The sequence below is a fragment of the Microcaecilia unicolor genome, chromosome 1, assembly GCF_901765095.1.
Source record: "Microcaecilia unicolor chromosome 1, aMicUni1.1, whole genome shotgun sequence".
NCBI classification, from domain to species: domain Eukaryota; kingdom Metazoa; phylum Chordata; class Amphibia; order Gymnophiona; family Siphonopidae; genus Microcaecilia; species Microcaecilia unicolor.
The window spans coordinates 491,053,722-491,066,245 of record NC_044031.1 but is presented as its reverse complement, the minus strand read 5'-3'; the positions used below and the strand labels follow the sequence as shown (position 1 = coordinate 491,066,245).

Below are 12,524 nucleotides of genomic sequence, written 5' to 3'. Positions count from 1 at the left end.
TATATTATCGACGACGACATCCAGATCCCCTTCTTGGTCCGTAACTCCTAACGTGGAACCTTGCATGACATAGCTATAATTCGGGTTCTTTTTTCCCACATGCATCACCTTGCACTTGCTCACATTAAACGTCATCTGCCATCTAGCGGCCCAGTCTTGTAAGGTCCTTCTGTAATTTTTCACAATCCTGTCTCGAGTTAACGACTTTGAATAACTTTGTGTCATCAGCAAATTTAATTACCTCGCTAGTTACTCCCATCTCTAAATCATTTATAAATATATTAAAAAGCAGCGGTCCTAGCACAGACCCCTTGAGGAACCCCACTAACTACCCTTCTCCATTGTGAATACTGCCCATTTAACCCCACTCTCTGTTTCCTATCCTTCAACCAGTTTTTAATCCACAATAGGACTTTTCCTCCTGTCCCATGACCCTCCAATTTCCTCTGTAGCCTTTCATGAGGTACCTTGTCAAACGCCTTTTGAAAATCCAGATACACAATATCAACCGGCTCCCCTTTGTCCACACGTTTGTTTACTCCTTCAAAGAATTGAAGTAAATTGGTCAGGCAAGATTTCCCCACACAAAAGCCGTGCTGACTGGGTCTCAGTAATCCATGTCCTTGGATGTGCTCTGTAATTTTGTTTTTAATAATAGCCTCTACCATTTTCCCCGGCACCGACGTCAGACTCACCTGTCTATAATTTCCCGGATCTCCCCTGGAACCTTTTTAAAAAATGGGCGTTACATTGGCCACCCTCCAATCTTCCGGTACCACGCTCGATTTAAGGATAAATTGCATATCACTAGCAGTAGCTCCGCAAGCTCATTTTTCAGTTCTATCAGTACTCTAGGATAATACCATACGGTCCAGGAGATTTGCTACTCTTCAGTTTGCTGAACTGCCCCATTACGTCCTCCAGGTTTACCGTGAAGTCAGTAAGTTTCTCCGACTCGTCCGCTTGAAATATCATTTCCGACACCGGTATCCCACCCAAATCTTCCTCGGTGAAGACCGAAGCAAAGAATTCATTCAATCTCTCCGCTATGTCTTTGTCTTCCTTGATCACCCCTTTTACCCCTCGGTCAGGATGGTTGATGAACTCCAAGGTTTTGCAGTAAGGCACCCAGAGCTCTGTATAGTCAAGATTTTACACATTTCTGCAGTGATTCCAGTGCCTACCAACGTACTGCCCTAGTTTGGGATGTGAAATACAAAAGAGGCCAAGCTACATTATTAAAGCATACCCCATCACCATTGGTTGTTAGGAATCTGACTGAGCAAGGGGTGGACAAATTTCAAGTAGGTCTTGGTGCCCCAATTATCTGTCTGATACTGTCACTGGATAAGGATACTGTTATGACCCTGATGGGATCCCGAGGTTTACCTCAGGGGCCACACCTATGTACCCTTTGTCCTTTAAGGCCTTTGTCCAAACTATGAGAAGCCTCAGTGCCACAAGAAATGAGCAATGTGGGAAAGTCAGCCGAGCCTACCGCTCACCCCAGTTGCTAAGCAGCCAGAGCCAGAGTCTGCAAAAAACCTACAGTGAGGAAAATGCTGAACTGATACCAACACCCAGAACAATGTGCTAACCTTAGTTCAGAAACAGCATTGTGGTCAATGTAGCTGGGTAACTCCCTCAGCATTGGCTGTAGGAAGGGGATGAGATCTGGTGCAGAACACTCATAGGCATCAGGTGCCCCATCCAACAGTTTCCAGCTATAGGACAATGTCAGTACAGCCAGGACAAGAAATTACCCCTCATTCCTGGGAAACACGCAGCATTGAAGGTTCCCAGCAAAAAGATGACCTGTCCAACACTAGCAGAGTCCAAGAAAACAGGTAGGCAGGCGCCTTACAAAATACAGCACGCAACAAAAAATAAAGCAAATCACCACAAAAATTCCATAAAAAGCAAATTTTTATTCACCACATGAAAAAATATAAGTAGTCAGCTCGACACGGCTGTGTTTCACCCTTCTAAAGGGCTGTGTCGAGCTTGAAAGAACCAACTGTCAAAAAACATATAAAAAGCGTATAAGTTTAAATGATAAAAACAGGCTAAAACCACATAATGTAGACACATATAAATTAAAACATTCTTACACTTATACCCAACATAAATAAATAAGTAATGGAATAATTAAATTTGAAGATACATAATAACCCCAGTGGCACTGTTTAAATAATTTCACCAGTGGGATTAAAACAGCTAAAAACAAAAGATACAAATATTGAGTATATTAGGTACATCGCAATGAAATCTAGACTGCCCCTATTTGACTGACTGTACATTTGTCCTTTAGATTGTAAGCTCCTTTGAGCAGGGACTGTCCTTCTATGTTAAATTGTACAGCGCTGCGTAACCCTAGTAGCGCTTTAGAAATGTCAAATAGTAGTAGTAGATTGAAAGAAAAAAAATCATCAATTTCAAAGGGAGCTATGGCTTTAAAATTTACCTTATTAAAACCAATACTGATAAAACTGTTAAAGCAGATGTTATCTAAAGTACTTTGCCACACCAGCACCTGATTATGAAGACAAGCAATCTCAAATTGCCTGAATACCAACCCCTGGATGTCTGTAGAAGTGCCATTAAAACATTCATGGCGCTAGAGATCCCAGCTGACATTTGTTGCTACTTTAAATGAACTTTGTAGCACATCACGATTTCAATGTAAAATATCAGAATCTATGATTTGTTAGTGAATGAAACAAGGTTATTATATAATTCTAAAACAAAGTAAAAACCTTTTCTTTTCAAGTCCACCTGTCGAACCAGTTTCTGGGGATGCAGCGAGTTTGATTTCTGAATTACAAGAAAAGCTTCAAGAGGAAAAGCAAGCATTTTTGGAACAGCTTGAAAAACAGGAAAAAAGAATGAATGAAGAAATGCAGAATCTCAAGACTTCTCTGATTGCAGAACAGCAGGTAAGGCTTGTTATGCAGTGTATATGCTATATAGAGATTAATAATGTGCAAGCCTAAATAAGGGGTCATCAGCTGTTCAATGATTCCAAAAAAGATACCCCACAAAAAGTTGTTAAACTCAGAGAAGGTCAGTATCGGCAGTGTTTGATTGTAATTGTTGCTTCAGCAGGGTGAGCACTGAGCCTTGTGACGTGCTTGGGCTAAGTTAACTGGTTATAGAATAAATTTGACATAAACTCACGAGTAGTGTATCATATCCTTTATTGGTTGCCTGCCACTTTTTTCTCATCTTCTTTTCTGTGTAGGTTTTTCCTCGTGGGTTTTTCTTTATGGGATTAATAGTGCCATATGTCATGTAAAAGACATGAAAGTCAAAATATGAGAAAAAAGAAAGACAATTTCCAACTGCTCTTAATTTGTTACCTGTGTTCTGTCAGTGACTTTAAAGGCTTTAAGATCTTTGTATTGCTCTAGAGAGACAAATACATAATGTGCATTATAAATACTGAAAGTATTGAGGACTCCAACAAAATGTACAATATAGCTTACAAAATAGTAGCAATAGAAATCAAACAAAATACAACATGGAAAAGAAAATAAGATGATACCTTTTTTATTAGACATAACTTAATACATTTCTTGATTAGCTTTCAAAGGTTGCCCTTCTTCGTCAGATCGGAAATAAGCAAATGTGTTAGTTGATAGTATATATAAGTGAAGCTTCAAAGCATTTCAATGATATTATATATTATTTTCTTTTCCATGTTTTATTTTGTTTGATTTCTATTGATAATCTTTAAGAGTGGACTAACACGGCTACCACACCTCTCTACTTAAAATAGTAGCAAAATGCAGAGGACTTATGGAACAGGTAGAAAATCAGAAAGAGATAAGAATTAAAGAGTACAGTAGAGTCTCAATTATCTGAGTTAATCAGGACCAACAGGTTGTCAGATGACCAAAAATTCAGATACTACGAAGATTCACATTGCATCTCTCCTCCATCCCACTTGTCAGCCAACCACACTGAGCACAGCCTCCCCACCAAACCCTTCCAAACAATAGCTGCCTCCCCACTTCCAGATCCCCCCCCCCCCCAAAAAAAAAAAAAAAAACATCCCTGCCTATCCGACCAATGTAGGCCTCCCTCAGGGTCTGCCTTTTAAGCCCTGGTGTGGCAGGAAAAATCCCTATTCACTCCTGCCCACGTGGGCTCTGCTTTCAAAATGCCTGCCATGAACTCTGGCGGCAATCTCGCAGCAACCTTTTTGAAAACTGGCCCGCACAGGCAGGAGCAAATGGGGATTGCTCCTGCACCAGTCTTACTGCTGGACCACCATGGCTTCAAACGTCGACCCGAGGGGAACCTACCTTGGACGGGTAGGCAGGGAGGCAGTGGGGGGAGGGAGGGGGACGTGTGGGAGTGGGGAGGCAGCTGCTGTTTGGAAGTGTGGGTTGGGGAGGAGGCACTTTGAGAGGGTTTTCTAGGATACTCTGATATTTGGGAGGTAGAAAGTGAGTGGGTGAAGCCCAGATTACCAACCGTTAGTTAATCCAGAGTGTTGGCTAACTGAAAGTCGGTTAACCACGACTCTACTATATTACAAAGATTACTAATTAAGTATATTAAGTAGGTTAACATCAATTTCAAACAAATATTTCTGTAGGCATACAGATATCTGAGTTAGCAACATGATATCTTACAAATTCACAATAATGCTATACATTTAAGCGTTACAACACTAATTATAATTGTGTACCATAGTGGCATTAACTTTTACTTGATTCTGACCAACAACATTATTTTCTTTTTGCCACTCTGGTGCACAGACCTACTTATGTGTAAACCTCAGTTGGATATATAGCTCGTAGCCCAGGATAAAATTCTTCACTGATCTGATACATCACACTAGCATTGCCCAGTCAGTTTTGCTGTTTAATCCATAAAGCACAATACTATAAAGATTATAAATTCATTTTGCTTTGCTATTGTTACAACATAACTAATAGTGGCTTTCTACTTTTTACAGGATCGTGCTTTGTTTTGGTGAGACAATATTTTTTATCACCAGTGTCATCACTTTAATATATTATTAAAATATAACATAACATACGATAGTAGATGACAACAGATAAAGACCTGTACAGTCCAACCAGTCTGACAGAGGAAATTTTGTTTTGATAAGCTATTTAGGTTATAGTAAAGTCATTGCTATATAAATTAACTATAATTATTTTATAATGTAGAGGATGGAAATATATAGTGTCAGTGTTCAATGATGTTGCTGTCGTATATCTTTAAACATATGATATATATATTCGGGAGATAGTTTTGAAGGCATTTCCACCACAAATGCACAGAAATGCCCTCATTTATTTATTTATTACATTTGTATCCCACATTTTCCCACATAGCAGTAGGCTCAATGTGGCTTACAGGTTCCAAAGAAGAGAGTACCAACTCCAGGAATATATACAGAGTGGAAAATAGAGTAACAGTAGGTGCAAGAAAGCTGATAAAATATTAAATATTGACAGGAATAAATCATACGCTTTGACATAATGTTGCATTCTTTGCTGGTAGGCATACGCAGGGGCAAAGTTTGAGTGGTTTATTCAGGTACATATGTAGATTATAAAATATTATAATTTAGGGAACAGGTGACACTATGATCAGGGAAAGATGCTAGTCAGTTCGTCTCCTGCTACATTGCCCAAATAATCCCCAATTTTGTTTTATAACTGTCCTGTCTTCAGTATTACCTGCCTAAGTATCTCTTTTCGGTGAGGAGTGGGGTCCTGTCTTCTTCACTAAGATCATGACCTTGAAAAACTTATGAAAAATGAAAGATGGAGCGCAGATCCCAGAGGACATGATGGTGGGTCCCTCGTTGAACTTGGCATGGATCACAGAAGTGACAGCGGAGGTGACTAGCCAACTAGAATTATTGCTAGACAAGCACCTTACACCATTAACAGAACCGCTGGGGAAGGTTCAGGACACTCTTGAGGGCATAACTAGGGAAGTCAGCCATTATGGCAATGTCTGGATGATCTGGTGGACAGAGTACAAGTGGTGGAAGATACCCACTCCTACATGCAGATGGAGCTAAAGGCTTGCCAAGCAAAACTAGAGGACTTAGAAAACTATACCAGGCAGAGCAACCTCAGGTTAGACAGGCTAATGAAATCTGTTTTGGAGAACAAACTCTTGGACTTCTTGGAGGGATGCCCCCCCCCCCCCCCCCCCCCCCAACGAATTGGGCCTTTCAGATCATCTGGGCCCCTTCAGAGTGGAGCGAGCGCATCAACTGGAAGCCCAGCAATTGGTGAACAGGATACCTAGAGTCGTCATATTGAACGTTTTGAACTATGCACATAAGGCAGCCATATTGCAAACGATTCGGAATGGGAAATCACTCATGTACCAAAATCACAAGATTCTATGCTTCCAGGACTATTCTGCGGAAGTGGCCCTGAGCTTTCGTGCCTTTATGCTCTACTTTGCTGCCAAGGTTCGATTTGTGTTCCTTTTCCCAACCTAACTTAAAATATATCATAAGGGTGAAATGCATGTCTTTGACTCTGTGTAAGATGCAAGGAGATTTGTGAATTGTTTACATTTCCATGCAAAATCGACGCCAGACACTCCGCCTACAGATTGATTTATTCTCCAGCTAGACCTACAACTTTATTTATGTGGCAGTCACCAGTTTTGGATATGTCCACTTGCTCTTTGATAGCAGAGGAGATTATAATGTGATAAATTTTGCTTTTGGTCTTACCCCTCCCTGTCTCTTTATAGAGTCCGTCCTTTACTTGGTTCAATGGGGGAAGCCTAGATTCGTATGTTGCTTCTGATTCTCTCCCCTGAGGGGGAATCTGGCAATAGCGACTGATGGGACCCTTGCTTCTCATTCTGGACCAGACTGTACAGTGAGGAGTCATTTCTTTTTTGTTTCTTAATACTGCTTACCATTATTGAAATGCTTTATGATGAGTTCTTGTATCATCTTGTTTCTATGCTAAGAGTTTACCTTGTGCTTTTCTTTCCTGATTTGCTGTGTTATGGATTCTAGGAGACATATATTGGCTTTATGTGGCTCACTTGCTCCCCATGACTCCTGTGTGATAATGTTCTTTATTATAGTCATATCGAAGGAGGTTTGTATCTGTTGACTTTATCTATGGGGTGTTTTGTGTAGTGGGTGTCAGCAACATGTTGGCTTAGATGGCTGGGCCTTTCATTACTTTGTCATGGGCAAATCGACGGGTGGCATTAGACTTGGGGATTTTCATTTTTTTCTTTCTTGTTGCATTGGGATTCTGGATGGTCTGTTTCAGCTTTGGTACCAGGGAGGGGGCCATTGGCTGTGATGGTTCCCTCGCTTTATTTCATCTGCATACATTTATTATGTTTTTCATTGATAGGTGATATCGCATTATGTCACCTATTAATATAATTTCCTGGAACGTGGGTGGGTTACCTCACCAAGCAAGCAACAAAAAATATTTCAAACGCTTCATAGATAACAGATTGATATAGCCCTACTAAAGGAGACTCACCTTTCATCTATGGAAAATTTCAAAAATGGTGGGTGGGAAAAATAGTAGAATCCCCGGCAATGAATAGAAAGGTGGGAGTCCTTATATTTTTCCATAAAAAACTTGATGTCCAAGTGCAGAGACTTAGAAACGATTCTGAGGGATACTATGTTTTTCCGAATAAACCTTCTCCCTCTCTGGATTCCTCAAGGGGAATACCCTTTCTTTGTAATGCTTTGGATCTGGTTGATGTCTGGTAAGTGTTGCATCCAGGTGAGCATGACTATACCCATTTGTCTCAGACACATTCCACTCAGTCTAGGATTGACTATATATTGGTTTCTCAAGAACTTTTTCTAGGATCTCCATGGCCAAAATTGGTGCATATGCAATTTCTGACCACGCCATGATATGGATTCAGCTTCATTTAAGTGATGGGGAAGGGGAACATGGACGAGCATCACTGACGATTTCCCCTCAATCTTTATGGTGACTTTCAATTTCATGATTTCTTAATTAAGAAGTGGCAGGAATATTGTTGACATAATCAAGCTTATGTAGATGGGCCGATTTTATTTTGGGAAGCAGCCAAGGTTGTCTTACGAGGAGAAACAATTGCCTAGGTATGCCATAAACACAAAATGCGAGATAAGAATATACTACATCTGGAGAGGAGGGTCTGTCATGACCGGGTATTGTTTGGGGCATCATCCTCATTGGCCAATAGCGCCAGACTTCTTGCCTCTCAGGCTGAACTCAATGAGTTACTCCATCAATGGAAATTTATCACAAATGTATTAGAAATATCAATTATTCATCCACGTTAGTAAAAAATTGGGAAACTTTTACCCCACTTGGTACATCAACGGATGGGTCCTCAATGGGTCCTTCAGATGAGGATTGCGGGGGGGAGGTGTTTGATCCACTCAGATGATGATATTCTTAATATCTTTAGGAAATATTAAACATATGATCAAGAACAAGAGGATTGCCTGGATGGCTCCTTATACTTAACTAATTTAGTGCTTCTATTGGTATCTCCTGTCCAACTAGCCTTCCTCAAAAATCCTATTAACTTGAAGTTCATCTTTTCCATTCAGCAAAGTGCATTTGGAAAAGCTCCGGGACCAGATGGGTTTCAGGCTGAATTTTATAAAATACTCTCCACAGAAATAGGCCCGCATTTATTCACTGTATACACTGAGTTGATCCACCATAAGAGTGTACCGGACTCTTCATCTGGTGCAAATGATTGTCATGTTGAAAGCGGTGCGAGATCCTTTAATACCATCATCCTACCACCCGATTTCTCTTCTTCTACTACTACTACTACTACTACTATAAATCATTTACAGTGGGGGAAATAAGTATTTGATCCCTTGCTGATTTTGTAAGTTTGCCCACTGACAAAGACATGAGCAGCCCATAATTGAAGGGTAGGTTATTGGTAACAGTGAGAGATAGCACATCACAAATTAAATCCGGAAAATCACATTGTGGAAAGTATATGAATTTATTTGCATTCTGCAGAGGGAAATAAGTATTTGATCCCCCACCAACCAGTAAGAGATCTGGCCCCTACAGACCAGGTAGATGCTCCAAATCAACTCGTTACCTGCATGACAGACAGCTGTCGGCAATGGTCACCTGTATGAAAGACACCTGTCCACAGACTCAGTGAATCAGTCAGACTCTAACCTCTACAAAATGGCCAAGAGCAAGGAGCTGTCTAAGGATGTCAGGGACAAGATCATACACCTGCACAAGGCTGGAATGGGCTACAAAACCATCAGTAAGACGCTGGGCGAGAAGGAGACAACTGTTGGTGCCATAGTAAGAAAATGGAAGAAGTACAAAATGACTGTCAATCGACAAAGATCTGGGGCTCCACGCAAAATCTCACCTCGTGGGGTATCCTTGATCATGAGGAAGGTTAGAAATCAGCCTACAACTACAAGGGGGGAACTTGTCAATGATCTCAAGGCAGCTGGGACCACTGTCACCACGAAAACCATTGGTAACACATTACGACATAACGGATTGCAATCCTGCAGTGCCCGCAAGGTCCCCCGCTCCGGAAGGCACATGTGACGGCCCGTCTGAAGTTTGCCAGTGAACACCTGGATGATGCCGAGAGTGATTGGGAGAAGGTGCTGTGGTCAGATGAGACAAAAATTGAGCTCTTTGGCATGAACTCAACTCGCCGTGTTTGGAGGAAGAGAAATGCTGCCTATGACCCAAAGAACACCGTCCCCACTGTCAAGCATGGAGGTGGAAATGTTATGTTTTGGGGGTGTTTCTCTGCTAAGGGCACAGGACTACTTCACCGCATCAATGGGAGAATGGATGGGGCCATGTACCGTACAATTCTGAGTGACAACCTCCTTCCCTCCGCCAGGGCCTTAAAAATGGGTCGTGGCTGGGTCTTCCAGCACGACAATGACCCAAAACATACAGCCAAGGCAACAAAGGAGTGGCTCAGGAAGAAGCACATTAGGGTCATGGAGTGGCCTAGCCAGTCACCAGACCTTAATCCCATTGAAAACTTATGGAGGGAGCTGAAGCTGCGAGTTGCCAAGCGACAGCCCAGAACTCTTAATGATTTAGAGATGATCTGCAAAGAGGAGTGGACCAAAATTCCTCCTGACATGTGTGCAAACCTCATCATCAACTACAGAAGACGTCTGACCGCTGTGCTTGCCAACAAGGGTTTTGCCACCAAGTATTAGGTCTTGTTTGCCAGAGGGATTAAATACTTATTTCCCTCTGCAGAATGCAAATAAATTCATATACTTTCCACAATGTGATTTTCCGGATTTAATTTGTGATGTGCTATCTCTCACTGTTACCAATAACCTACCCTTCAATTATGGGCTGCTCATGTCTTTGTCAGTGGGCAAACTTACAAAATCAGCAAGGGATCAAATACTTATTTCCCCCACTGTATATAGCGCTACCAGTCAACTATGAAACCAAACTGCTAGCAAAGATCTTATCTAATTCGTTTGTCTAGAGTTTTACCTGATTTTCTAGATGGCTATGTTCAAGAATGCACCGCCACTAAAAATATTTGTTCTATATTGGCTTCACTGGATTGTGTCCAACACCACTGACTGCATTCTCTGCTTATCAGTTTTGACCCCACTAACTACCCTTCTCCATTGTGAATACTGCCCATTTAACCCCACTCTCTGTTTCCTATCCTTCAACCAGTTTTTAATGCACAAGAGGACATTACCTCCTATCCCATGACCCTCCGAATTCCTCTGTAGCCTTTCATGAAGCACTTTGTCAAACGCCTTTTGAAAATCCAGATACAGAATATCAACCGGCTCCCCTTTGTCCACATGTTTGTTTACTCCTTCAAAGAATTGAAGTAAATTGGTCAGGCAAGATTTCCCCACACTAAAGCCATGCTGACTTGGTCTCAGTAACCAATGTCCTCGGATGTGCTCTGTAATTTTGTTTTTAATAATAGCCTCTACCATTTTCCCCGGCACCAATATATAGTGGAACAAGAAAGATATAGTGGAATTGGAAAAGGTGCAGCGAAGGGCGATGAAAATGATAGCAGGGATGGGACGACTTCCCTATGAAGAAAGACTAAGGAGGCTAGGGCTTTTCAGCTTGGAGAAGAGACGGCTGAGGGGAGACATGATAGAGGTATATAAAATAATGAGTGGAGTGGAACAGGTGGAAGTGAAGCGTCTGTTCACGCTTTCCAAAAATAGTAGGACTAGGGGGCATGCGATGAAACTGCAGTGTAGTACATTTAAAACAAATAGGAGAAAAGTTTTCTTCACCCAATGCGTAATTAAACTCTGGAATTCATTGCCGGAGAACATGGTGAAGGCGGTTAGCTTGGCAGAGTTTAAAAAGGGGTTGGATGGTTTCCTAAAGGACAAGTCCATAGACCGCTATTAAATGGATTTGGGAAAAATCCACAATTTCGGGAATAACATGTATAGAATGTTTGTACATTTGGGAAGCTGCCAGGTGCCCTTGACCTGGATTGGCCGCTGTCGGGGACAGGATGCTGGGCTTGATGGGCCTTTGGTCTTTTCCCAGTATGGCATTACTTATGTACTTATGACGTGGAGAAGGCCTTGCATCCGAGTGTCATGAGTTTTTTTATTTAAAGTTTTGGAAGCGTATAGTATTCACAGTTTTTTTGTTGAGGCCCTTCAAGTCCTATACGCCAAACCACATTCACTAATTTCTGTTAATGGGGCTTTCTCTATTCCCTTTCCTGTACAACGTGGAACCAGACGAGGTTGCCCTTTATCTCCACTTCTTTTTGTTTTAACCCTAGATTCTTTAATTTGAGACATTAAAATTCACCCAGAGATACATGGAATAGATTTTGGTACTTTATATTTTAAGATTTCAGCATTTGCAGATGACTTGTTGGTTCATCTGCTTAACCCTCAAACATCTTTACCTGCATTGATGGAAACTTTTGAAGAATATGGGGGTTACTCTGGGTTTAAGTTGAATTTTACTAAATCTTTGGCATTAGCGTCTCAACAAGATCTTCGGGATACTTAGCAGGGTGTTTTTCCTCTCAAGTGGGCATATTCTTCCTTTTGATGTCTGGATATTCAGCTCACCTTGCATACATCGAATTTATATTGATTTAATATAGACCAATTGTTGTGAACTACTTCTGATGCATTGCTTCATTGGAGACATCTCCCTTTGAGCTTACATAGTAGGATTCACCTCTTTGGGATGATAGAACTTCCACGCTAGTTGTACACTCTTCAATTGCTCCCTTTAAAGCTTTTACACAGGGACCTGCAAAGTTTGTATAAATTAACCAAGTTTTGTTGGGGTTGTACTAAGCTCAAGACGCCCTCTAGGTTGCTATTGGGTTCTTGGAGAGAGGGAGGGGCTTAGCTATTCAAGATATTAAGAAATATAATAGAGCCTGTCTTCTCTGACATCTAGGAAATTGGCTTCTTGATTTGCAAGACTATATGCCTCTATCACTGGAACAACAATACTTTCGACCTTGGCACCCCTAGTATCTCCTCCATGTCC

General features: G+C 41.3%; 1 protein-coding gene across 6 annotated transcripts in view; it reads left to right on the top strand.

Moving 5' to 3' along the window:
• RB1CC1 (RB1 inducible coiled-coil 1) overlaps positions 1-12,524 on the top strand; it is a 387,073-nt gene that overhangs the window by 280,515 nt on the left and 94,034 nt on the right. For all 6 annotated transcript variants that reach the window (XM_030214384.1, XM_030214360.1, XM_030214376.1 and 3 more), the window contains one exon: positions 2,771-2,936. In XM_030214384.1, coding sequence (XP_030070244.1) covers positions 2,771-2,936 — 166 coding nt within the window. The remainder of the gene's footprint in view (positions 1-2,770; positions 2,937-12,524) is intronic.